The 25500-nt window shown below is 38.8% G+C and overlaps 3 protein-coding genes across 3 annotated transcripts; 2 read left to right on the top strand and 1 right to left on the bottom strand.

Annotated features, from left to right (window-relative positions):
• Positions 1-15793: 15793 nt before the first annotated feature.
• Positions 15794-19093, top strand: LOC138871675 (mitogen-activated protein kinase kinase kinase 20-like). The gene is made up of 2 exons (XM_070149571.1): positions 15794-15833; positions 18126-19093. Exons 1-2 carry the CDS (start codon positions 15794-15796, stop codon positions 19091-19093), a joined length of 1008 nt encoding a protein of 335 aa, XP_070005672.1.
• A 1234-nt stretch (positions 19094-20327) lies between these two features.
• Positions 20328-20663, bottom strand: LOC138871676 (endoglucanase 16-like). The gene has a single exon (XM_070149572.1). The coding sequence runs from the start codon at positions 20661-20663 to the stop codon at positions 20328-20330; it is 336 nt and encodes a 111-aa protein (XP_070005673.1).
• Positions 20664-22427: 1764 nt separating this feature from the next.
• On the top strand, positions 22428-24057 carry LOC104234527 (bifunctional pinoresinol-lariciresinol reductase 2-like). Its single transcript, XM_070150105.1, has 4 exons — positions 22428-22797; positions 23029-23269; positions 23362-23565; positions 23767-24057. Exons 1-4 carry the CDS (start codon positions 22468-22470, stop codon positions 23952-23954), a joined length of 963 nt encoding a protein of 320 aa, XP_070006206.1. The 5' UTR covers positions 22428-22467; the 3' UTR covers positions 23955-24057.
• Positions 24058-25500: the final 1443 nt, after the last annotated feature.

The raw sequence follows: 25500 nt of genomic DNA on the forward strand, positions 1-25500 counted from the left end.
AGACTATGGTCTGAGATCTGGTTAAAGGGGAGGTGGTCCCGATGTATAATGCGTGGTTTGGGAAAAGGTTCCAGATTCTCCAAAGGCCCGCCAAAAGAGCCCATGTCCAACAGTTTACTAATGATTCACAAGAGCAATGGGGTTGTTTAGCAAAAGAAGAGAGTTACAGGGCAGAAATAGGCAAGCTGAAGCAACAAATTAGAGACTTGGAATTTGAAAATAGTCTACGAGTTGATGCCGATCAGGGAGAAAAGAACAAATTGGCCCAAGAAAATGAGGCGTTGAAAGCCCAAATCCGACAAATGAGGATAGATGCTGACAACCAACAAAGGAGTCGATCGGATGAGCAGTTAATAAAAGGGTTGAAAAAAGAAATCAGTGAGTGCCGGAATGATTTGAAGAAATATGAGGGTACCATAGCACAACTCCATGCACAATGGGCAAAAATAATAAAAGAGCATGCACAGTACTTACAGCAGGCGAGGAAGGATCATGAAAAGACCATTGTCAGTCTAAAAAGGAAGGTGACCACCCTAGAGAACGAGGCGGCTAAACGAGCCAAGGCTTTTGAAACCGAAAGTGAACACTCCTATGATCTAATTGCCTTGATGGATGAGGAAATACAGCAGTTACAGAAACAACATCTTCAAGATTCTCGGGTTTTGAAGGCTAAAGGGGATCAGATAGAACGCCTACTCCTAGAGAAAGACCAAACCAGGGACAAAATTTTAACTATTGCTCATGCTATTACCAGGAAATGTCGGGTGTGTGAAAACATGACCTGCACTACTTTTTTCTCGGCAATGATGATATTTGTGAAGCAAATCATGTGTGAATTGGAACAGCTAGAAAGGGGTCTTACACCTAAGCCCGCGACGAGGCCGAATGACGCCCCACGGGCACCCAGATTAAAAACTTTAATGTATTTATAGAGTCTGTTGTCTGTTAGAGTCCATTTTTCCTTTCGCATCAGGGTCTGTTAGGAGTTCTTGAGTTTGTACTTGGTTTGGTATCGAGTCTGTTATTTTCTTTCCGAAAATGTCTATTTTGTAATAGAATGTTTATTACTGAAAAATCGAAAATTTCCAAAAATTGTCTCTTTGTTTTTCGCACTTATTTTGATAGAACTACGCACGGTCTGATTCATGCGGGGACATGATACGTAGGCAATCTCTATAGGATTCGACCACCACTAAAAGGGAAAAGGAAAAATAAAGAAGGATAGAATAAAGAAAGTTTAAAAGAAGAGGCACAATTGTGAGAGGCCGGAATGACGCACGCAACCGAAGCAAATGCATGATAGAAATGGTTAATTGACTAGGTGCGTTGCATCCCAACGTGTAATTGCATATGTGTTAAACTCTAAAAACTAACAAGTTTGTTGTTTTCCAGAGAATTCAAGCAGTTAGTTTAATTAGAGGATACTGGCACATTATCATTACCAAACCAGATCGAAGGGACCAATACCGGAAATCATGTCTATCCCAGATGTCGACACTAGTGTTGAGGTAGAGGAGTTGGACGTCAATAAAATGAAAGAGGAGATGCTCAAGCTTAAGCAACAAATGGCCGAAATGTACTAGGACTGGTCCAAAGGGCATTCACCGCTAGCTTACCCTGCTAACCCTGCTTTTACCCCACCATTAGCTCAGTCTCAGGATCATCCCGCCACCGATCCAAGTTTTCCCATTTATTAACACTACCATGGCACTACTTCTCATACGCCCCAAGCTCCACCACCAAAATCAATTCCATACCCTCCTCCGCCAATCACCCCTGTCTTTGTGGCATCTCCACCAGCTGCACTCCATAAATCCCCGAGTGAACCTGTGTTCCAAGCTCAGGACAACCAGTATTATCCCCCGGAGCTTACCTTCAAAGCGCCCGAAACCTATCCATATGATCCACATTCTGACCTACCGGGGAAAGCAAAAAAACTAGCCAGAAATCCTGAACAGGAAGAGATGTTCAAAAAAATGAAAAGCATAGAACAATCCTTCAGGGATATGAGAGGGTTAGGGGGTCAGGTAAGTGTAGCTTACAAAGACTTGTGTTTGTTCCCAAACGTACAACTACCAGTGGGGTTCAAAATGCCTAAATTCGACTTGTACAACAGACACGGTGATACGGTAGCTCATCTGAGAGGTTTTTGTAGCAAGATGAGGGGAGCAGGCGGAAGAGATGAATTACTGATGGCGTATTTCAGCCAAAATTTGAGTGGATCGGCGTTAGAATGGTACACCATACAAGATCATAGCAGGTGGTACATATGGGACGATTTGGCCCAAGCATTCGCTTGTCACTTTCAATATAATCTTGAGATCATTACGGACCGACTATCCCTGACCAAACTGGAAAAGAAGCACAGTGAAAGCTTTAGAGAATATGGTTTCCGATGGAAGGAGCAAGCAGCAAGGGTAGATCCCCCAATGAAAGAGAGCAAGATGGTTGATTACTTTTTGCAGGCTTTGGAGCCGACCTACTTTGGTCATCTAGTGTCCGCAATTGGCAAATCTTTTAATGAGGTTGTAAAAATGGGAGGCATGGTCAAGGAGGGGCTTAAGTCCAACAAGATCATGAGTTATTCAGCGATCAAGGCAACCACCCAAGCCATTCAAAGCGGCACTGGGGGTGTACTTGGGAAAAAGAAGAAAGAAGATGTCACGACTGTTGAGTCCGGAGCCTGGTTCGGATCTAGAGGCCTGTCACCCTACTATAGCCAATCACGACCCTACCACCAAAATTACCCCCACACTTCATATAGCCCTCTACAGCACTACTACCCACCGCCAGATCCCCATTTTTCCGTCCATCATGCACAAGCCTATACCCAAACCCCAGCACACGCACAATGGCGTGCGCCGGCTCCACAAAATCCATACCCAGCTCCACAAAACACATATCCACCCCCAAGGGCCTACAGAAATCCCCCGGGATAGGTTTCCGACAAAACCAAGCCCTCAAGAATGAGAGGTCACAGAAGCAAAACACTTTCACTCCACTGGGGGAATCATATACCAGTCTTTTCCACAGGTTGAGGCAGTTGGGCATGTTGAATCCAATTGAGCCTAAAATGCCAAATCCTCCCCCTAGAAATCTTGACCACTCGGTGAGTTGTGAGTACTGTTTAGGGGCCCCTGGGCATGATATAGAGAAGTGTTGGAAACTAAAAACAGCTATGCAAGAGCTTATTGATACTCATCGGATCGAGGTTCAAGCCCCAAAAGAACCAAATATCAATCAGAATCCACTGCCAGCTCACCATGAGACACACATGATTGAGTTGATACACAAAGAGGGGGAGCCCAGGAAGCCCTCACAGACGGTAATGATGATCCGTTCCAGCGAAATCGGCTCAAAGGAAAAAGAAACCAGTGGGAAATCAGTGGCCTAGTTGAGAGGGGTAGCTGATAAGCCAGTTGTGGTAGCCGAGAGAGGGTCGTCAAGCATTATTGCAGTGAAACCAGAGAAAGCTAAAGTGGTAGTGCCAGGGGTTGCAAGTAAACCTGTTGTGGTCGTGAAGGGTGATCGCACAGAGCCTGTTATTATAAAACCAGTAACTCAGCTTCCAGTAATCAACAGCAAGGTTGTTCCTTGGAATTATGAACGGGTGACGGTGATTTACAAGGGGAAAGAAGTCAAAGAAAAGGTTTGTGAAGTGCAAGGTTTGACTCGCTCATGAATGTGTTTTACTCCCGAGGAGTTAGGAAGAGCTAAATATAATTCAACGCCGGTAAAGAAAGTTGCAACTAAAGAAGAGGCAGAGAAATTTTTGAGGAAAATGAAAGTGCATGACTATTCTATTGTAGAACAGTTGAGGAAAACGCCCGCTCAGATATCATTACTCTCGTTGCTAATCCATTCAGATGAGCACCGTCAGTCACTAATGAAAATCCTGAATGAGGCCCATATTTCCGACAAGATCTCGGTAAACCATCTGGAAAAGATAGCCAATAAGATTTTTGAAGTAAACAGAGTCACTTTTTCCGATGATGAATTGCCGGTAGAGGGTACTGAGCATAACAAAGCCCTTTACCTTACAGTGAAATGCGAGGATTCCATGGTTACCCGGGTATTGGTTGATAATGGTTCAAGTGCGAACATCTGTCCTCTCTCCACTCTAAGAAAGCTAAAAGTAGAAGAGGAGAGGATCCATAAGAACAGTATCTGTGTGCGGGGATTTGACAGCGGAGGCAAAGACTCAGTCGGGGACATAATGTTAGAGCTGACCATAGGTCCAGTAGAATTCACAATGGAATTATAAGTGCTGGATATAACTGTTTCCTATAATTTGCTATTAGGGCGACCGTGGATTCATGCCGCTAAAGCAGTGCCGTCAACATTCCATTAGATGGTCAAGTTTGAATGGGACAGACATGAAATAGTGGTGCACGGCAAAGATAATTGGTGCGCTCACAACAACACCATTGTGCCATTTATTGAAGTGGAAGATGACAAGGGACCATGAGTCTACCAAGTTTCTGACGCAATGTCAGTCGAGAAAGTTCCAGAGGGGAAATGTATCCCGAATCCAAAGATAAGCGCCGCATCAGTCATGGTAGCATATGAAATGTTGAAGAATGGTTTTGTACCAGGAAAGGGTTTGGGATCAGCGTTGCAAGGCATCATACAGCCCGTGTCTCTTCCTGAAAACTTGGGAATATTTGGTCTAGGATTCAAGCCCACAGCCGCAGACATAAAAAGAGCCAGGAAATTGAAACAGAGGACATGGGTCCTTCCAAATCCGGTCCCACGTCTTTCCAGATCATTTTTTAAGTCCGATACAAGGAGTCGCCCGGTGACAACAATTCCCGACTCTGTGATGAATCCTGACAAGGAGTTGATTGAAAGATTTGAGAAGTTGTTCGACAGTGTGAACATGGTGGAAATTGGAGAGGGTTCTAGCAACGCGGAAGTGCAATTTATCGGGCCAAAAACAAAGCTTAATAATTGGAAGGCTACTCCTCTCCCTACTCGAAAGGAGTCTTGGTAGTTCGCTTTGATTTTCCTTTATGTTTGTACGGATTATTCCAGGGTTGTAATCCAGATTTTATTTTTTCAGTCTGTTTGAGTGTGCAAACCTTGTTATCTTTTATCATTCAATGAAATACAATTTCCCTTTCTTCATCATTCCTGATGGTTTTTCTTTTTGTTTTTGTTTTTCTTTCTATACAGTTCTTTTTACACTTGTTCTAATGACATGGCATGCATAAGGAATCCTCAGTCCAGTCGTAAAAATCAATCTGACTCCGAAATATTAGTTCAAGAAGTAGATTGTGATTACAAATCATAATACGAGGATGAGGATGAAGCCTTCGAAGAGATTAGTAAGGAGTTAATTCACTTCGAAGAAAAACCCAAACCCAACCTGAATGACATAGAAGACGTCAATTTAGGGGACACAGACAATGTCCGAGAGACTAAAATAAGTGTCCACCTCGAGCCAAAAATCCGGGAGGAGTTAATCAAAGCACTCATTGAGTACAAAGATGTTTTTGCATGGTCATATGACGACATGCCGGGTTTAAGCACTAATTTAGTAGTCCACAAATTGCCCACTGATCCAGCATTCCCTCCCGTCAAGCAAAGGTTGAGGAAATTCAAAACTGATATGAGTGTGAAGATTAAAAAAGAAGTTACCAAATAGTTGGATACAAAGGTTATCCGGGTCACCTGATATCCTGTTTGGTTGGCTAATGTCGTGCCTGTACCAAAGAAGGATGGCAAGATCAGAGTATGCGTCGATTACCGCAATCTCAACAAAGCAAGTCCGAAGGATAACTTCCCATTACCCAATATTCACATTTTGATCAATAATTGTGCCAAGCGTGAGATTGGATCTTTTGTGGATTGCTATGCCGGGTATCATCAGATTCTAATGGATGAAGAAGATGCAGAAAAGACGGCGTTCATCACGCCATGGGGAACTTATTGCTACCGGGTAATGCCATTTGGTTTGAAGAATGCTGGGGCAACTTATATGAGGGCGATGACTACTATATTTCATGATATGATACACAAGGAGATTGAGGTATACTTAGATGATGTGATCATAAAATCAAAACATCAGGCCAACCATGTCGAGGATTTGAGGAAATTCTTCCAGAGGCTTTGCAGGTACAACCTCAAGCTTAACCCCGCCAAGTGTGCATTTGGTGTTCCATCCGGAAAACTGTTGGGATTCATAGTCAGTCGGCGAGGCATCGAGTTGGAACCATCAAAGATCAAAGCCATACAAGAATTTCCCCCTCCGAGGAACAAGACTGAAGTGATGAGTCTGTTAGAAAGGTTGAACTACATCAGCAGGTTTATTGCTCAGCTCACGACAACTTGTGAGCCTATTTTCAAGTTGTTGAAGAAGGAAGCTACGATCAAGTGGACTAATGAGTGTCAAGAAGCATTTGATAAGATAAAAGGTTACTTGTCAAACCCACCTATGTTGGTTCCGCCAGAACCAGGGAGACCTCTGATTCTTTACTTGATAGTTTTGGAAAATTCATTTGGCTGTGTACTGGGGCAGCATGACGCCACCGGCAGGAAGAACAGGCCATCTACTATATTAGCAAGAAGTTCACGGCTTATGAGGTTAAGTATACTCACCCGGAAAAGACATGTTGCGCCCTAACTTGGGTGGCACAGAAGTTGAAACATTATTTGTCATCCTACACTACTTACCTCATTTCACGCTTGGATCCATTGAAGTATATCTTTCAAAAGCCTATGCCAACAGGAAGACTTGCAAAGTGGCAGATTCTGCTCATAGAGTTTGACATAATCTATGTGACTCGAACTGCGATGAAAGCCCAAGCATTGGCCGATCATTTGGCCGAGAACCCGGTCAATGAAGAGTATGAGCCGCTGAGGACTTATTTTCCCGATGAAGAGGTGATGCATATTGATGAACTAGATCAGGCCGAAAAACCAGGTTGGAAACTTTTCTTTGATGGGGCTGCTAACATGAAAGGAGTGGGAATATGAGCCGTGCTTATTTCTGAAACAGGACATCGCCATCCTGTTATAGCTCAACTTCGTTTTTATTGTACCAACAATATGGCTGAGTACAAAGCATGCATTTTGGGTTTAAGGCTAGCTGCAGACATGGATGTCCAGGAAGTCTTGGTCTTGGGAGACTCGGATCTTCTCGTACATCAAATTCAAGGAGAATGGGAAACACGAGATCTGAAGCTCATACCATACCGACAATGCTTGCATGATCTTTGCCAACGGTTTAGATCAGTAGAGTTCAGGCATATTCCAAGGGTCCATAATGAGGTCGCCGATGCTTTGGCTACCCTAGCGTCAATGCTGCACCATCCGGACAAAGCCTATGTCGATCCTTTGCACATTCAAGTACGAGATCAGCATGCTTACTGCAACATGATTGAATAAGAATTTGATGGCGAACCGTGGTTCCATGATATTAAGGAATACATCAGAATGTGGATATACCCAGTGCAAGCCACGGGGGATCAAAAGAGAACAATTTGACGGTTGGCAAGCGGATTTTTCTTGAGTGGAGGAGTTTTGTATAAAAGAACACCAGACCTGGGATTGTTAAGATACATAGATGCTAGACAAGCTACATCTGTCATGTCCGAAGTACATTCAGGAGTCTGCGGACCACATATGAGCGGACATGTGTTGGCAAAGAAAATTCTCCGAGCAGGTTATTATTGGGTCACCATGGAGCGAGATTGTATTAGTTTTGTGCGCAAATGTCATCAGTGCCAGATACACGGAGATTTGATTCATTCTCCGCCATCGGAATTGCACACAATGTCAGCGCCATGGCCCTTTGTCGGTTGGGGCATGGATATCATTGAACCAATTGAGCCAGCAGCATCCAACGGGCATAGGTTCATTCTGGTAGCCATTGATTATTTCACCAAATGGGTTGAGGCCAAAACTTTCAAGTCTGTGACCAAGAAAGCAGTGGTCGATTTTGTTCACTCAAATATCATCTGTCGATTTGGAATCCCAAAGGTGATCATCACAGATAACGGTGCTAATCTTAACAACAATTTGATGCAAGAGGTATGTCAACAGTTTAAGATTACACACCGCAATTCTACCTCATATCGTCCCAAGGCGAATGGAGCAGTTGAGGCAGCCAACAAAAACATAAAGAAGATACTTCGGAAAATGGTAGAAGGTTCTAGGCAGTTGCATGAAAAATTAGCATTTGCGTTGCTGGGTTATCGCACTACTGTTCGTACTTCAGTAGGAGAAACTCCTTATTTGTTGGTATATGGAACTGAAGCCGTAATACCTGCGGAAGTTGAAATCCCGTCCCTTCGGATTGTCGCTGAGGCTGGGATTGATGATGATGAGTGGGTCAAAACCCGTCTCGAGCAGTTGAACTTGATTGATGAAAAAAGATTGGCAGCTGTGTGTCATGGCCAGTTATATCAAAAGAGAATGACAAGAGCATACAACAAAAAGGTGCGTCCCCGGAAGTTTGAGGTGGGCCAGCAAGTGCTGAAACGCATCCTTCCACATCAGGCTGAGGCAAAAGGCAAGTTCGCCCCGAATTGGCAAGGGCCATTCATTGTAACCAGAGTATTGTCCAATGGTGCTTTATGTTTAACAAATATCGAAGGAAAATGCATAGACATGGCTATCAATTCTGATGCAGTAAAAAGATATTATGTATGATTTCTTTGGTATAATTGTTGATTGTTTGTATTTTGCATTATTTCGAAGATTGAAATGATGAAGGCAATTTGTTCTACTAGCTAAATATTTTACCCTTTGTACCCCTTTTTGAGCCTTATTTATTTCTTTCATACCCCTCTTTTGGAATCAATAACGAAAAGAGAGAAAAAGAAAGAAAAGAAAAAGAGAAAAGAAAAGAAGTGAAAAATATAACAAGAAGGAAATTCAGGTGTGAACTACGTTTGACCTGATCCCTGTTAAGGGTACGTAGGCAGCTTTACGGCTCGGTCATAGTAAAATAAAAGTCAAAAAATTCCCAAGCAAGAAACTGGGGCAGAGGTTGTATTTGTAATAAGAAATGTGATTCCAAAAGTTGTAATTTTAAACCCATGTCAAATTATTTTGAGCCTTTGATACCCTTTCTTTCTAATCCCATCCAAAAGCCCACACTACGGTCCAAAGAAAGACCTTCTAATCAGTTTTTTGAGAGATGACGAGTCGAGCAAATAGAAGTGATTCATATTAGGGTAATACTCCGGTCCAAGCAAGGAAATTAATGAAAATGAGAGAGTCTTATTGGTGAAAACCTTCACAGGCACCATAAGGCGACAGAAGTTGAGAGAAATAAAATGAGAGAGTCTTATCGGTGAAAACCTTCACAGGCACCATAAGGCGACGGGAGTTGAGAGAAACGAGAGAGTCTTATTAGTGAAAATCCCTCGAAGGACACTATAAGGAGACAAGGAATTAAAAGGGGGCAAACCAGATAAGCTTGATGGAAAGGATCCGTCGAGACATCAAGTAGAATAAAGATGTTGTTTCGGCAAAAGAAGATGGGTTGCGGGACCTTTGGAATGCAAAGTAGGTACATCAGAAAGATTGATTGATGTAAATAGATTGGGTTGATTGATCTAAAAATGCACGACATGACCATTGGGATCGGTTATACCATTCAGATAAGTCATTTTCTCTTCAAACAATCGTACAAAAAGATTTTTCTTGTTCTATCTTTCGAAGTCATCATTTTCCATTTCTTTTTGATCAATAGTAGTTTGTTTTTAAGAAGGATTTTCAGAGCTAACTACCAGTTGCCAACATGGTGCAAAGTAAATGGGGATAAGACATGCGAGGATAATATGGTGGGACGAGAAAGACGTCGTTGTAAGACCAAATGATGGATTGGTCTAAGATTTCGGGACAGTGTGGAGAAAAGGTGGAAAACAACGGTTGAGAAGTTGGTGAATACAGAATCATCAAGAAGGTCGGAAGTTATCGGCCAAGTTTCAAGATGGTCGAACGACGCAGAGCATGGAAAAGAGCGAAAGGGAAAACCGTCCCCAGCAGGAGCATCCCCACGTTTTAAACTAACAAATTCTCTTTGATTTTAAGCAGGGACAGGAAATGTTATTGAGGACAGAAAGACAGGCCACAAGAAAGATCGTCAAACTAGGGCAGAAAATTTTCTTTCATTTTGAAAATTTTCTGGAAGTCAGGTACCCACTTGGGGAAGAAGGAAGATAACACAAGTTTGGAGAAAAGTGGCATCCCTAGCAGTTTTCGGAAGAAGGCAAAACAAGTTTTAAAGAAAGCAATTTCGGGAGAAAGATAACACAAGTCTTAAGGGAAGTAGTTCCAGAGGAAGGAAAACACCAGCTTTAAGGGAAGTAGGCTTTGAAGGAGGAAAATAGCATATTTTTTGAATGAAACACCGGAGTTATCACTGGCAGTTTCAGAGGAATGAAACACCAGTTTTGAGGAAGCAGTTCTGAAAGAAGAAAATTCAAGTTAGAAATGGTTCAGGAGGCAGGAAGGAACAATGGCAATAGAACGCATTTTTAAGTCATAATTGAAGTCAGGAGCCCGCCTGGAAAATGGAGGTTGTTATATTTTTTTTTGAGTTGTAGTTGAAGTCAGGAGCCCGCCTGGAGAATGGAGGTATTATCTTTAAATTGTTTATTGCAGTCAGGAGCCCGCCTGGAGAATGGAGGTTGTTATATTTTCAAGTTGTAGTCGAAGTCAGGAGCCCGCCTGGATAATGGAGGTATTATCTTTTTAAGTCATAGTAGAAGTCAGGAGCCCGCCTGGAGAATGGAGGTGTTATATTTTTAAGAAGTTGTTGAAGTCAGGAGCCCGCCTGGAGAATGGAGGTTGTTATACGTTCAAGTTGTAGTCGAAGTAAGGCGCCCGCCTGGAGAATGGAGGTGTTATCTTTAAATTGTTTATTGAAGTCAGGGACCCGCCTGAAGAATGTAGGTATTATCTTTTTAAGTCGTAGTAGAAGTCAGGAGCCCGCCCGGAGGGCGGAGGGTTACAACAAAAATTCCCAGCATAAACTCAAGTGCAGAAGTCAAAAGAGAGGCAACAATGGTCAAAGAAAGATAATTTGCGTGAGAAACAATTCAAATTTCACAAGAAAGAAAGAAACATCAGAGGAAACACAAGCCAACAAGAAAGCAAGGCAACGAGAGCAAGTTTGAAGATCTAGATAAGATTTTGTAATTCCTAGTTTAGTCTAGCTTCTTGTTTTCTTTTAGCATGGTGTAATAAGAAGGTCAGTAAGCAGGTGTCAGCAGCAGCAATAGCAGGAACAGCAAAATCCCAGCTTCATGGTAGTCCCAACTACCGCAACTTTCCGAACTACATTGACCTGATTCCCTTTTAGCCAGGGATATGTAGGAAACCTTCAAAGCAGAGGTTCGATCAACTCTCTTTCAAAAAATATGCTTCACACTGAGTATCCCAACGGGCAAAAATCGCTCGTATCCGCTCACTTTATCTTTGCACAAAAACCCCTAGCGTTTTCGGACAAAGATGGGCAGTTGTGAGCACGTGATTTTTGCCCTGTGAGAACTACTCCCAGAAATTCAAAATAAAATAATTTTCCTTTGTGTGCAATTTTGAGAATTTTTCGTGACGTTTTTGGTTAATTGTTTGTATTTGGCTGGGCATGTTTATTTTGTTTTGATTAATGAAAAAAAATATATACAAAAAAAAAAGGTTGCATTTGCATTTAGGATTTAATAATTTTAAGTTAATTAGTAAATTACTTATTTTATAAAAATGAAGGAAAAACATAAAAATAATGCACTTTGCATTTTAGTGTTTAATTGTGTAATTTGGTATTTAAGTATTTGTGATAATTATCATTTAGAAATAATTAGTATTTTTTTAAGTTAATTTGGTTTGTATAATTTTAGGTTTTAAATTCTGAAAATAATCTAGGAAAAGGAAATAAAAGAAGAGAAAAAGGTTGGGCTGTATTTTAATTCCAATTCCAAGCCCAAATCAAATACACCCAATACCCGCCCCAAATCAACCCAAAACCCGGTCCCCACCCGGTCCGCCCCTACTAGAACCAAACGACGTCGTTTGGACATACTTTGATTAGGGTCGTCGATTTAATTTGATCCAACGGACCACAGACTTTTTCATTACCCGACACATTTGTCCCCGGATCGACCCAATCCCCAACGAAAGCAAACGACATCGTTTCCTATAAGGGAATTGATCCAAGCCATTGATCTCACTTGATCGAACGGCTTGGATCCAATCTCCACTTATGTATATAAGGGATCCATACAGACCCGCCCCCAAGCCAAACCCCCCTTCACCTCTTCGTCTCTAAAAGACCAAACGAACCCTCCGCCCCTTACCACCGTGCTCCGCCCACCGGAAATCGCCTCACGGCGGTTCCGGTGGTCCAATGACCCCCAATTTCACACCATAGCTTCCCCTCAACCTCCCCACCCTAACCCCTCAAACCACTACCTTCGAATCATCCCCGATCTTCTCGAATCTTCAATCAAAGAATCAACCAAAAACCTCACCTTCTCCGATAACTACCAAACTCACACCAGTTGTCCACCTGACCTCCCTCACCCCAAATCCCATACCCGTTTCCCTCGAATCCCTTTGAAACTGGTCGAATTTCAAATCAGAGGTGAAGCCTGAGTTTGACGAAACCCTAAAAACCGATGATGAAGCAATGATTAAGGCCGAAATGGACCTCGACCATGTGTTTTCATTTGAGAACACATAATCGAGACTCATTTCGGTCCAAATCAAAAGGACGAGGAGCAGTTTTTGTAACAAACCCGCCCGGTGTCTAGGTATTCTTAATTCCCTTTTTCTTTTATTTTTTTCATCTTTAGTTTCGTTAAATTTCCGGTCCTCTCCTCCCCCTGCTTCATTTCTATTTTTCTGTGATGAACTATGCCTGTTGATATGTTCAAACTTAGAGATTAGTCCATCGCAATGATTTGAATCGTTTAGTCACGTTGAACTGAATTGATTGATCATTTGAATATCTGGAATTTGTCAATCTCTTTGAGTTCGTCTGGATGGTTATTCTTTTGGTTTCAATTGCAGTCAAAATATGTTTTTCGTCTCATTGGCTTCAGTTCTCTTATCTCAGTAATTGATTGGTTTTGATGTTTGAATGTTGCTGAAACAAGATAGTTAATTGTGTTCTTTGGTTTGCTTCTGTGAGCTTTAAGCTGATGAACCATTAGATTAAGGAAATTGTGAACTGATTAAAATAATGAAATAGTTTAATCAGTAATGGGGGGTTGATGACTGTTTAAAATACTCTTAAGGTCAGAAAACATAAATCATGGGCACCATTTCACAATGTTTAAGGGAATTGAATAGAAAAATAGGTTGCCCATACCCGCGTGGAATTAATAAAGAAAAAGAAGTTTAGTGGGGAACAAAACATACTCTAGTGGAGTTCTAAAGAATATCATGGGCAGAATTAGTTTCTTAATTCTGCCTGAGTGCTTTTACGAGCTGGTAGGGTCAGTGTTTGGGTATAAATGGAGGGACTTAGGACAGAGTTAGGGGGGAATTTTAGGAGAGAAGGAAGATCAGTCTTTGATCAGTTCAGAGAGTTTCAGAGTTTTGAGAGTTCTTTTAAAAAACAGTCTTAAACAGCATTTTAAAAGGAAGACATTCAGTTTTTTTAGAGTTCTGGAAAGTTTAAGAACATAAAACCAAATATATATTGTTTCATTGCATTCATAGGTGTAATTCGAATTCTGGACAGTGATTCTCATTGCTGAAGTGGTTCAGTAGTCTACTGATTAAGTTTTGGTTTAATTCAAACTCTATTGAGCCTGTTCGTTTTGTATTTGTTGTTGCTATTGGTTTTATAACTTGTTCTGGGCCGTGGTCGAGTTGATTCTGGGTAAAAAAATAAATTGGTCTCGATTATGATTCCCTCACGTAAATTGTCCGTGTTAATTCCTAGCATGAACAACAACTTTAACTCTGATAGATACATGAACTCGAGTTGGTAATTTTGGTTAGCATAAGGGCTGGGGTAAAGAATCAGAATAATTGTTCGTTTCGTTGAATTAGTTCATTAAACTTGATGGTTTAAAACTTTCAGTGAACACTTGTGCACATTGAATTGAAGCATTGTTCAATTTAACGGCTGGGGCTCGACAGCCCCTTTGCATAAAGTGTAAGCTTCAGGGCCGAAATAAATGGCCCAGGCCTGGGTCTAACATGCATATCCGTTTGGGGCCTGGACCCATGTCTGCGATTGGTCCAGTTTGTGCTGGGCCTAGATTATGATTCCCTCACGTAGACTGTTTGGAGTTTGCAGGTCTAGATGTAGTATTTCTTAAAAGATAATAATTAGTTAGGTTTTATTTTTATTATTAGAGACAAGTTAAGAAGAAAATTATAGCTTGCTTTAGGATACCCTTTTAAAACAAATGAGATGAGTCTCGCCAAATAAAATGCCTAACTTGCGAGGCCTTCTTTCAAGGTTCGTATTAAAATACTTAGATTTCGAGACGGGCCGGTTAGCAAATTTCACGGCCTTCCCCAAAATAATAACGCGTTAGTCTCTTTAGGCGCGTATTTTAATAACATTACCTTTCTAAACTCGGGTGCGCATTTATGTGACCCAAATCCGAATCTCAACGATGTTAAAATATGTCAAAAACCACAGGTGCATTTATGTGACGTGGTTCAAGACTTTTTTAATGACGTTGCAATTTTTCTTTAAAATAAATAAAAAGCGGTTGAAGTTAAAATTTGCACATAGGTTCAACATGTATTAAAATCAGATAAATAAGCCGAATATGACAGTTGAGCGACCGTGCTAGAACCATGGAACTCGGGAATGCCTAACACCTTCTCCCGGGTTAATATAATTCCTTATCCGAATTTCTGGTTCGCGGACTGTAATACAGAATCAATCTTTTCCTCGATTCGGGATTCAACCGGTGACTTGGGACACCATAAATCTCCCAAGTGGCGACTCTGAATTAAATAATAAATCCCGTTTCGATTGTCCTTTAATTGGAAAAACTCCCCTTATACACCCTTCTAGGGGGTGCAAAAAAAAGGAGGTGGGACAATAGTTTCAACCGTTGGCTTTCTAAAAGTCTTGTTCAAAAGATGCCTTGAAGGAAAAAAAAACTTGCCTAAATGTTTGTCTCTTGCTGTAAAAGTGTAGAAAGAAAACAATGCAATTACTAACTTTTTCCCGAAAATTTTTTTATGACAACTTTGCCAATTCGCCATTCTTGTCAAATCACTTTATGAGTTCTTCCATTCACTTCATACTGTTTTCATTGAGTTTTTTTTGTGAAGAAACTATGATCCAGTTTGGCCATGAAATTTTTTTCATTTTTTTCGAATTTTTTTTACTTTTTTTCGAAATTAGTGTTGAATTTTGGTGTTTTCCGAAAATTTTAAAAACTCCAAAAGACTGTTTTTCAAATTTTTTACTCAAATCACTTACAAAAATTCAAAAAATACCCAAAATTATATCCATGTCCAAACACAACTCTAATTTTCAAATACCATTTTCATTTGAAAAAAAAAATTCAATTTTTTCGAAATTTTATTCTGTTGCGTGAGCAAATACTATGCCGAAGATTGCTTCCTTCAAACACCTTGCCTACATATATTCCTTCATACTTTTATTATATAATACTTTCCAGCATGATTTATTCAATTGAAGGGATGCAATCTTTCATAGTATTAGTTACTAACGTTCAAAATAGTTTCTAACTGTTCCTTTTTCTTTTTCTGTTCTCAATTGTGCCAGTCTTTTCAAAACAGAGAAACTATTGGTTGGCTTTTAAAAATGAGAACAAAGCCTTGATGATCAGATAAAAAAATGATCGCGCATTATAGAGCCATACAGTTCTTTGGTGAAGGTAAGCATACAAAATTATATCCTCTTGCCATTGATTTGGGTCTGAAATAACTCATGTGCTTCTACAGAGATGATAGTACATGAGATTATAATAATATTTTATATATGTGTTCTTCTACATATATAATGTGAGACCTCCATATATAAAGGTAAATTTATAGTTTATCAGTTATATAACATGAAACCTTATAAAAAATACTTCTCTTTGTCATTCATTGCTACAAACCTCTTTGTTCTTCGACATAACAAAGGTGCATCCTTTTCCTATCCTATGAACAATCCTTCCATACGTGACAATTAATAGGATTAAGGGTTGTTCGTATCATATGACAGTGCATCTCATTATCAGTGTGGATGTTGCATTTTGCTAATCATAAAAGGTTATCATACATGACTGGAGAATGCACATCTTCTTTTATTTATTAACTAATTAATGTGGTTGAATGTTCTAATTCCTTTATGTTTTGCAAGGACGATAAATAAAGTATATGGTTCAACAATCCCAGTCCTTTTAGCATAAGCTCTCTTCTCATTTAACGCGGTTAATAATATAGAGATGCCATGCTTATCTCTATTACTTATTATAATACTATAGGACTTATGAACAACATAAAGGATACATAAGAAACATAACTTTTATTTGTTGAAATGTTTTTCAAGAATCAATAAAATTTCACATTAAATTCAGAATTCTGTAACAATTGGTTTCTAAGAGGTTACCTTCTTTGAAATTTAAGCAATATATATTTTCCAGCATATATATGTCAAAATACTAATGACTACACATAAAATATACTATAAAAATAAAAGAATAACCTATGCTATTTTGCTTTACCTTCATTAACAATGAAGTTCATAAAATAAAAAATCTTTTCCTGTCATCCAACTATATAGGTACTCCTTACTGATTTTAGTTAATTTATTTCATACACCAACTAAACTCTATTAAGGGATATCAATATTGACAACTAGCGTCTTGATGATGACTGAGCAATTGAAAAGGATAAAAGGAATATACGCCAAGAATATCAATCTATAAAAAAGGTTAAAATAGCACGGTCTAACCAGTTTTCGGACTAGTCATTCAAAAATAGCTAGCGTTTGCCAAGTCAATAAAAAATAGCCATTATTTTGCTGCAATAGAGACCGGTCCAGCATAATATACTGGAGTTTGGTGCACCTGTGTATGAACTTACAACATATTATGCTGGATCGATATACTTTGCTTGCTCCAGTATAATATATTGGAGACTGGAGCACCGGTGCTCCAAACTCCAGTATATTATGCTGGACCGATATATTATACTGGAACTCCAGTATATTATGCTGGAGTATTTTTCTGGATTTTGAACAGAGATTTCGTTCAGATTTATCTTTACATAAAAAGTGGCTAAATTGCGATTACTTTTGAAACTGTGGCTATTTTTGAATGACCACTTGTAAATCTGACTATTTTTGAATTTCCCCCATAAAAAAGTGCGCTTCATACATTTTTTTTTGCTTCATGAAATTTAAATATTATTAAATTACACGTATCTTATTAAATTTTGATTTCTATTTTCGTAGGTTCAGATGATATCGAAAAACATCTTTACCTCAACAAAATAAGTCACCAGATATAACGCGATCCACATTGAAATTGAACATTCATATAAACTTCTACTTTATTTATCATGTATAATTATTATTTTGAAGCTTTATTTTAATAACATTGATATTATTTTACAAAATCGTGTATTACATGGCTCGATAAATACACGTGCAACGCACGTACGGAGAAACTAGTATTTTTAAAATGCAACTACTATCTTTTATCATACATGATTCCTATCGTGTATAAAAAGATTATACATTATGCACATCAAATTCTTTGAATTATTGCCAAGGTAAAAATTGATTGATATTAATTATAAAAATAATAATTATTATTTATTAGTCATATTTGTTTTCTTAATGATCTCGCGAAGCGCCGATAAATTTACTAGTTTAATACGCATAAAGTTAGTTCTCCTATGGAATAAATTATTTAGTTTTTGAATTGTGGCCAGAGACAGACTGAAATTTATATACGTGAATAAATATCATCTTTGAGAAAATAAAAAAAACGAATAGGGCCGTAACACAAATATATGGATAGTAAAAATAGGGAAGTTAGAAACCTAATTAATAAAGGATTGGGATGTCCTAATACCCACCAACTACACCTTATAACCTAAGTAAGAAGTAAACATATAACAGACTACAGAGTAAGAAGCAGCAGCAGACGTTCACTAGTTACATACCGATATTTCAGAAATGGCTGAAGCCTTGTGGAAGAGAGTGAGGACGCTGGGTAGAGGTGGGTTTGGGGTTGTTTCTTTAGCTTCCACGTCCAGTATTCAACCTGCCGCGTTAGAGCGTCTTCCACCTCTCATTGCAGTTAAATCTTGCGTACTCGATCGTTCTGGATCCTTGCAAGAAGAAAGGGCATTCCTCCGCATGTTTGAATACTCGCCTTACGTAATTCACTGTTTCAGAGTTAATATTACACAAGAAGATGGCGTCACCCTTTACAACTTACTGCTCGAATATGCCTCCGGAGGAAGCTTAGCCGATCGTCTTCACAACTACAACTCAGGGAAAGGACTGTCAGAGTTTGAAGTTACAAAACACACGAGGAATATTGTTTTAGGGCTCGTTCACATACACAGCAGAGGAGTTATTCATTGCGACATCAAGCCCGATAACATTCTTCTTGCGGGCTCTGATGAAACAGCCAAGATCGCAGATTTCGGGCTCTCTATGACTTTGGAACAGGGCAGGGCAGAAAATCAGGGACTAAAGGGAACTGAAAGGTATATGGCACCAGAATCCGTGGCTGACGAAAAGTACGGAACAGAAGTTGATATATGGGCTCTCGGTTGCACTGTCTACGAGTTGATGACGGGGACACCGCTGTGGGAATCAGATGAAGATAGCCAAGATTCGGGTGTTTTATACAGAATCGAGTTTGAGGAACCAATGTTTCAGAATGCAAAGTTGTCGAATGAAGCACAAGATTTTTTGAAGAGATGTCTAGTCAAGAATCCCACTTCACGTTGGACAGCCGAGATGCTATTGAATCATCCGTTTCTGAATTCATCCAAAGTAGCAGACAATATCCAGCCTGCAACAAAGACAACTAAGAAGCTAGGTGGTTACAAGATCATTTTACGCAGACCGCAGCAAAAGATAGCATTCAAGACACAACCACATAACCGTGATCTGATAGTAGAACATTGATCCAATAATGAGAATGTGCCTGCAGAATCCGAAGAAATTAGAGAGGCGATACTGAAAGTAGATACTCAAATTGATAATTGATTTGTAATATAGTATGTAAAGAATTACGTGTGGGCTTGATCCCTCTTTAGGATTTGTTAGTGGGGTATGTAGGCAGCCTGTGACCAAGATGAACTCAGGTGCAGCCCCTTTTTAGTTATAAAAACTACAATTGAATACTGTATATTTAAAGAACTACGTGTGGGCTTGATCCCTCTTTAGGATTTGTTAGGGGTACGTAGGCAGCCTGTGACCAAGATGATCTCTGGTGCAGCCCCTTTTTAGTTAAAAGGAAATACAATTGAATACTGTACATATGCTTATAGCTATTTGATCAATACTCCTTACAAAAAAAAGGCTTCTTCTTGTATATGATTTTTTGCAACTGATGAGTGGCACTAGTTTTTAAATACATGCCTCAGTAAAATAGTTGCATAGTTCTATTCTACTTCATTCATTAATGTTAACTGCCAGTCCAATTTCAAACTGCAAACTCTGTTGCAGATTCAGAAATTCTTGTATCTTCTGTGATTGGCTTGTATAAATCATAAAGTTGAATGAAAATTCTCCAAGCCTGTTCTTTTTTCCTTCATTGAATTTTGTCGTATTGCCTCTTTTTGATATCCGAGGTCCTTTATTTTATGAAGCTGGCAGCCGCGCATAAACACTGCTCAGTAGTTGAATTTGTTTATTAGGATTGATCTGCGATGTTAGAAATATTTGGTTTCTTTTTAATATGACTGATCTGCCGAGCTTTTAGTTAACATATTTGCGATTTTGTCAACCAATTCAGCAACAAATTTTTTACCTGTCAAGTACGATTGGTTTTGGTGAGTGTGTTATCTTGACTCATGGTGCAACTCTAGTGAGGTTTGAAGCTTCTCATTGTGCTTATCTGAAAACAGAAATCTGTTTCTGGCTATTATGGCAATGTTTCATCTGTACAGGCTCTTTCTTTATTCTGTGTATCCATACAAATTTACACGACATCCACCACAAGAAAGTACTCTTCTTGGGTGCAGACTTTATGCAACTAATCAACGTTGCAAAAGTAGTACCTAGATTCTAGGCCATCAAAAGAATCCTAACTATCCTATTCTATGTTAAACACATCTAATCTGTAGAAAAGAGAGACAAACTCTAGCTTATTTGCTCCGATCCCTTGCAGCCAGCTAATGAACATGTGGCTAGGTGATCAAGACTGGGCATGGTGCTTCGCGAGCTTTGCAAGGACACCAATGGCCAAAGAATTTGTATATGTTGTCGGCTCAGTCATGGCTGAAGAAGTTGAACAACGATCTTCAAAGTTATCGTATCGATCAGGACCACCAACAATGGCACCTGTTAGCTCATTAGGATTGGAGTTTTCTGCATTGTACCAGTATATGAAACTCATGGAGCGGTCCACCAGTTTGTCTGGAGACATTTTCGGGACACAGGCACCTCTGTAATGAGCTTGAGTTGGAGGTTTGTTCCCAAAACTAACCATGTATGATTTTCCTCTTGGGTTTTTGCCTAGTATATCGTCCATCTACATATTTTAATTATTCATAAGAAACTTTGTGCTTTAATTTCTCAATGGCAATTTAAAGGTGTGCCCACCTATTTGCACAGTATATTTTTCCGACGAAGGAGATTGAATTGAACCCCTCAAATACATGTAGCTCCGCCTTTGCTGAGACGATCATGTGGTTATATTCATACATTACATGACCCCTCCAACCATTCCTAAAAGGAAAAAAAAAAGAATAAGAGAAAAAAAGAGTACTATTTAATGAGCATAATTTTTTTTAACAGCTAGTATAAAATTGCGTATTGTCCTGCGCCCACAGAATTAGCTCTCATGAGTATGACGGCATTATAATCCCGGACAGGCCTATTGCTAAATTTAAAATTGTGAGAAGCATAAAAAAAAGTGCAAATATATATTACCTGTTGCTTGGCAAAGGCCATGAGATCAGCAGAATTGAACTGTTTGTCACCACAGCGAAAATAAATAAATGAAATAAAATTTCCAGCAATAGCGCAAAAGATTTGAATTGCCTTGTCTTACCAATAGTAGTAGTACTAGTCGGGTACTTTCCTATTCCTAGTCCCTTGTTTATATGCGGTGTGTCAATATTAGTAGTAGGATTGGCACTATTCTTGTAGTTTCGTATCCCTGGATCTTTGTCATTACGTGTTGTATTATTTGCTTCTACTGTCTGGTTACCTTGTTGTTGCTATTGTTTCTCCATTACTCCATTTGTTTTTAACGTTTTTGAACCGAGGGTATTTCGGAAACAACCTCTCTACCTTCATAAGTAGGGATAGAGTCTGCGTACACACTACCCTCCCCATAACTCACTAGTGGGATTCCACTAGGTTGTTGTTGTAGCGCGAAAGATTTTAAGCTTTTTGATGGCATGGTCTGTAAGTTGTAGGTGCATAATCACAAGAGGGAAAAAGTTAAGAATTATTAAATTACCTATGGAGTAGTGACCCAAGAAATAGTATCAATATTAATGTATTAAATCGACTTTCTTGATTTTAAAGAGAAGCAACAAGTTGCTTCTACCAAATAGTATAGTATTTCCCAAGTAAAAGTCATCTCCTTAACCGGTACCTTCTCATATTTATTCATATGAAGTTTAAAACTAAAGAAGATAATAACAAGTTAGGCTATATAGATTTTATTTTCAAATACTTCTAATCTTTTTAAAAGTAATCATTGAGCACTTTTTTTTACATTTTATTCAACTTTAAGTTTTCTAGACACTCTAAAATTTTCCATCAAACTAAGTTACAAAAACATGATCAGAATTGAAACCTAACTAATCACTTCGATTTCTCAAAATCTTGCAAATAAGCAAAGAAGAAAAGGTTAAAAACAAGGAGCTAGCTATATCAGTAGCTTAAACTTGTACCAATAGCACCAGCCAGAATCATGGTGGGAATGATAAGATCCCTTCGCCCTTAATTAGAGGTCTTGGGTTTAAGCCGTGAGAATTAAATAAAAAAACTCTAGCCAGGAGTCTTTCTCCGTTAATGGGCGTTACGTAGTGCGGATTAACTAGACGTTAAATATGAGTACCAGACATAAAGTGAAAAGCAGAAAAAATTCTTGTATCAATAGCATGCTTATGTAGCTTCGTGTCTAAGAAAAAAGATGGAGCACCATTTTAATGTCCCAAAAAAGGAGTAAAATCTAGAACAAAAGAAAACCTTGTACTCCAAGACAAAAAACCCACAACAGAAGGAAAATAAAACGAAATTAATCCATTCTATAAATGGCTAGGTAATGAAGTACTATCATATATAGCAATCCATTAAGAAGAAGAAATTAATATATTAAGATGAAAAAAAGCAAAGTGTTGATTGTAGGAGGAACAGGGTACCTTGGGAAGAGATTAGTGAAAGCTAGTTTAGCAAATGGTAATGAAACCTACATTTTGCATCGTCCAGAAATTGGAGTTGATATTGAGAAAGTTGAATTGCTTATTTCTTTTAAGATGCAAGGAGCTCATCTTGTTTCTGCTTCTTTTAACGATCATCGGAGCCTCGTCGACGCCGTTAAACTCGTCGATGTTGTCATCTGTGCAATCTCCGGCGTCCACATTCGTAGCCATCATATCTTACTTCAGCTCAAGCTTGTGGATGCCATCAAAGAAGCTGGAAATATCAAGGTATATATATAATATAATTAATGAAGAGTTTTCTCATGCACCGCTCGTTTAGGCACATTGAATGTGGAGCGAAAATATCATAACACTTCGAACATAAAATAGCACTTAATTATTCATCCAAACTGATTACATATTCATAATTATATAAAATATGCGTGTGTATTTGAGATTCGGTAATTTTAATCATTGCCAAGACAATTCATTTGGGATATAAAATATAAAAATGTACAGAGATTTTTGCCATCTGAGTTTGGAACGGATCCAGCAAGAATGGAAAATGGAATGGAGCCAGGTAGAGTGACATTTGATGATAAAATGGTGGTGAGAAAAGCCATAGAAGAAGCTCCCATTCCTTACACTTACGTCTCTGCTAACTGCTTTGCTGGTTACTTCCTCGGCGGTCTTTATCAAATTGGCCACATTCTTCCTTCTACTGATTCTGTTGTTTTTCTCGGAGATGGCAACCAGAAAGGTAATTTGTTTGTATAATTAGTTCCTTTTATCTTTCTGTATATGGTTTGTTCTGTATTTTGTATAACTATCTTTGTGTTGATTAATTTGCAGCAATTTGTGTGGACGAAGATGATATAGCAACATATACAATAAAGAGCATAGATGATTCAAGAACACTCAATAAGACAGTTTACCTTAGGCCTCCTAAAAACATACTTTCCCAAAGAGAGGTTGTTCATATTTGGGAAAAGCTCATTGGTAAGGAGCTTAAAAAATCAACTCTTACCAAAGAAGAATTTTTGGCTCCTATGAAGGGTAAGAACCGTAAATCATATACTCCCTTTGTCCCAATTTGATTGGCATTTCCAAAATAATGAAAATGTTGTATTGATAACGTAATTTTCTATGAAAATGTTGTATTGATAACGTAATTTTCTATGAAAATGTTGTATTGATAACGTAATTTTCTCTCTCTCTCTCTTTTTTTTTTTTTTGTTTTGATTCAATCAAAAACAGAGCTTGAATATGCAGAACAAGTAGGAATGTGTCACTATTATCACGTTTGCTATGAAGGATGCCTTGTTAATTTTGAAATAGGAGAAGGAGGAGTAGAGGCATCCAAACTCTATCCAGAGGTTAACTACACTACAGCCCAAGACTACTTGAAGCGTTACGCCCAAGTCTATAAGCATCATGTGTTGTAATTCTTAGTTCTAATTGGCTTTGTAAAAACAAAAAATTGGTTCTGACTGGCTTTGTAAAAAAAAATTATTTTCGCTATTAATATATTATTTTCTTTTATCAGAATTTATGATATAGATTATTAATCTCATATTTTAATTTTTCATACCTGTGCCAAGTACAGATTTAGATAAGGGAATGCTTTCCCCAACCATTATAGTTAAGGCTCGATTCGCGCTGACAAATACTCTAATTGAATTTATATGTTGCATTTGCTACCATCGCATCTATGTCCACTATGATATTACCTTCTCCGGTCTTCTCTCTAAAGTTCCTAGAAGTAAAATAGAATACTAATTTGAAATTATTAGAGATACATGTAATTTGATAACTAAATAATATTATTTAAAATTAATATTTGAAATAATGTCACGACCCAAATTCTCCCTCCCCGTGATGACACCTAGTCTCTATGACTAGGTAAGCCTAACAATTTACGGAAAAAGGAATTTAAAAGTACAACTAGCCATCTAACAGGTAAATATAGATAAAGTGTAAAAAATGCTGATCGGCATATACAATAATAACACTCTCGACCAATATACACTCCCAAAACCAGGAATCTCATGAATCACAAACTAGAGAAATTATATAGTGTCCTAACTCCAGAAGTCTAAACAAAAGTAATTACAGAAGGTCTATAGCTAAAAGGGAGAATAGAGAGAGACTTCTCGGTCTGTGGACGCGACAGATATACCTCGAAGTCTCTGAAATCGCCTCACCTCATTGATAGTATGGCTGAGTAGAAGAACCTAGATCTGCACATGAAAAATATGTGCAGGAAAGGGCATGAATACACCATAGCGGTACCCAGTAAGTGCCAAGCCTAACTTCGGCCGAGTAGTGACGAGGAAGGTCAGAGCCCTACTGGTTATATATATAACAAAGTAAAACAGTATGAAATGTGACAGTATAATTAAAATACTAATAGTCAAATGAGAATAACATCACTGAAAGAATATAACTCAGTACACAGAGATAGCAACATAGGATCTTCAGGATATCGTCCCGTAGTCCCAAATGTAAATGTGCAGAATCTCTCCGGGATATCATCCCGTAGTCCAAATCATACCCGGAATCCCGATCCGTAGTCCCAAAGTAATTATCTAGTACAGCGGGATCTCGCAGGATATCGTCCTGTAGTCCCAATTATAAATGTGCAGGGGGATCTCCTGGAATACCGATCCGTAGTCCCAAAGTAAACAGGCCGGAGGATCTCCCGGAATACCGATCCATAGTCCCAAAGTAAATACACAACAGTCTCAAGAAAGGATTCTACAATTCTATTCAAGTTCGTATCAGGAAAGACAGGAATTTCTACCCTAAACATGCTACACAAAATCCAAGTAAACAGTTAAAGCAGGTAAAACAGATAAGACAATTAGGTCACATAAGCATATTTTTCTAAGCTAAACAGGAGGGTTCATATACTAGTGTTGCTCAGTTAAAAGAAAACATAGATATTTACTTAATGAAAATGAAGTTTTTCAATAATTAGCACATGTACGC

The sequence above is a fragment of the Nicotiana sylvestris genome, chromosome 6 (genome assembly GCF_000393655.2).
Source record: "Nicotiana sylvestris chromosome 6, ASM39365v2, whole genome shotgun sequence".
Taxonomy (NCBI): domain Eukaryota; kingdom Viridiplantae; phylum Streptophyta; class Magnoliopsida; order Solanales; family Solanaceae; genus Nicotiana; species Nicotiana sylvestris.

Bases quoted from the DNA above. Each gene is read 5' to 3' on its own strand.
- LOC104234527 (XM_070150105.1), top strand. From the start codon at position 22,468: ATGAAAAAAAGCAAAGTGTTGATTGTAGGAGGAACAGGGTACCTTGGG. The intron at 22,798-23,028 runs GTATATATATAA...AAAAATGTACAG, and splicing joins AAGAAGCTGGAAATATCAAG to AGATTTTTGCCATCTGAGTT. The intron at 23,566-23,766 runs GTAAGAACCGTA...AATCAAAAACAG, and splicing joins ATTTTTGGCTCCTATGAAGG to AGCTTGAATATGCAGAACAA.
- LOC138871676 (XM_070149572.1), bottom strand. From the start codon at position 20,663: ATGGACGATATACTAGGCAAAAACCCAAGAGGAAAATCATACATGGTT.
- LOC138871675 (XM_070149571.1), top strand. From the start codon at position 15,794: ATGATCGCGCATTATAGAGCCATACAGTTCTTTGGTGAAG. The intron at 15,834-18,125 runs GTAAGCATACAA...CCGATATTTCAG, and splicing joins CATACAGTTCTTTGGTGAAG to AAATGGCTGAAGCCTTGTGG.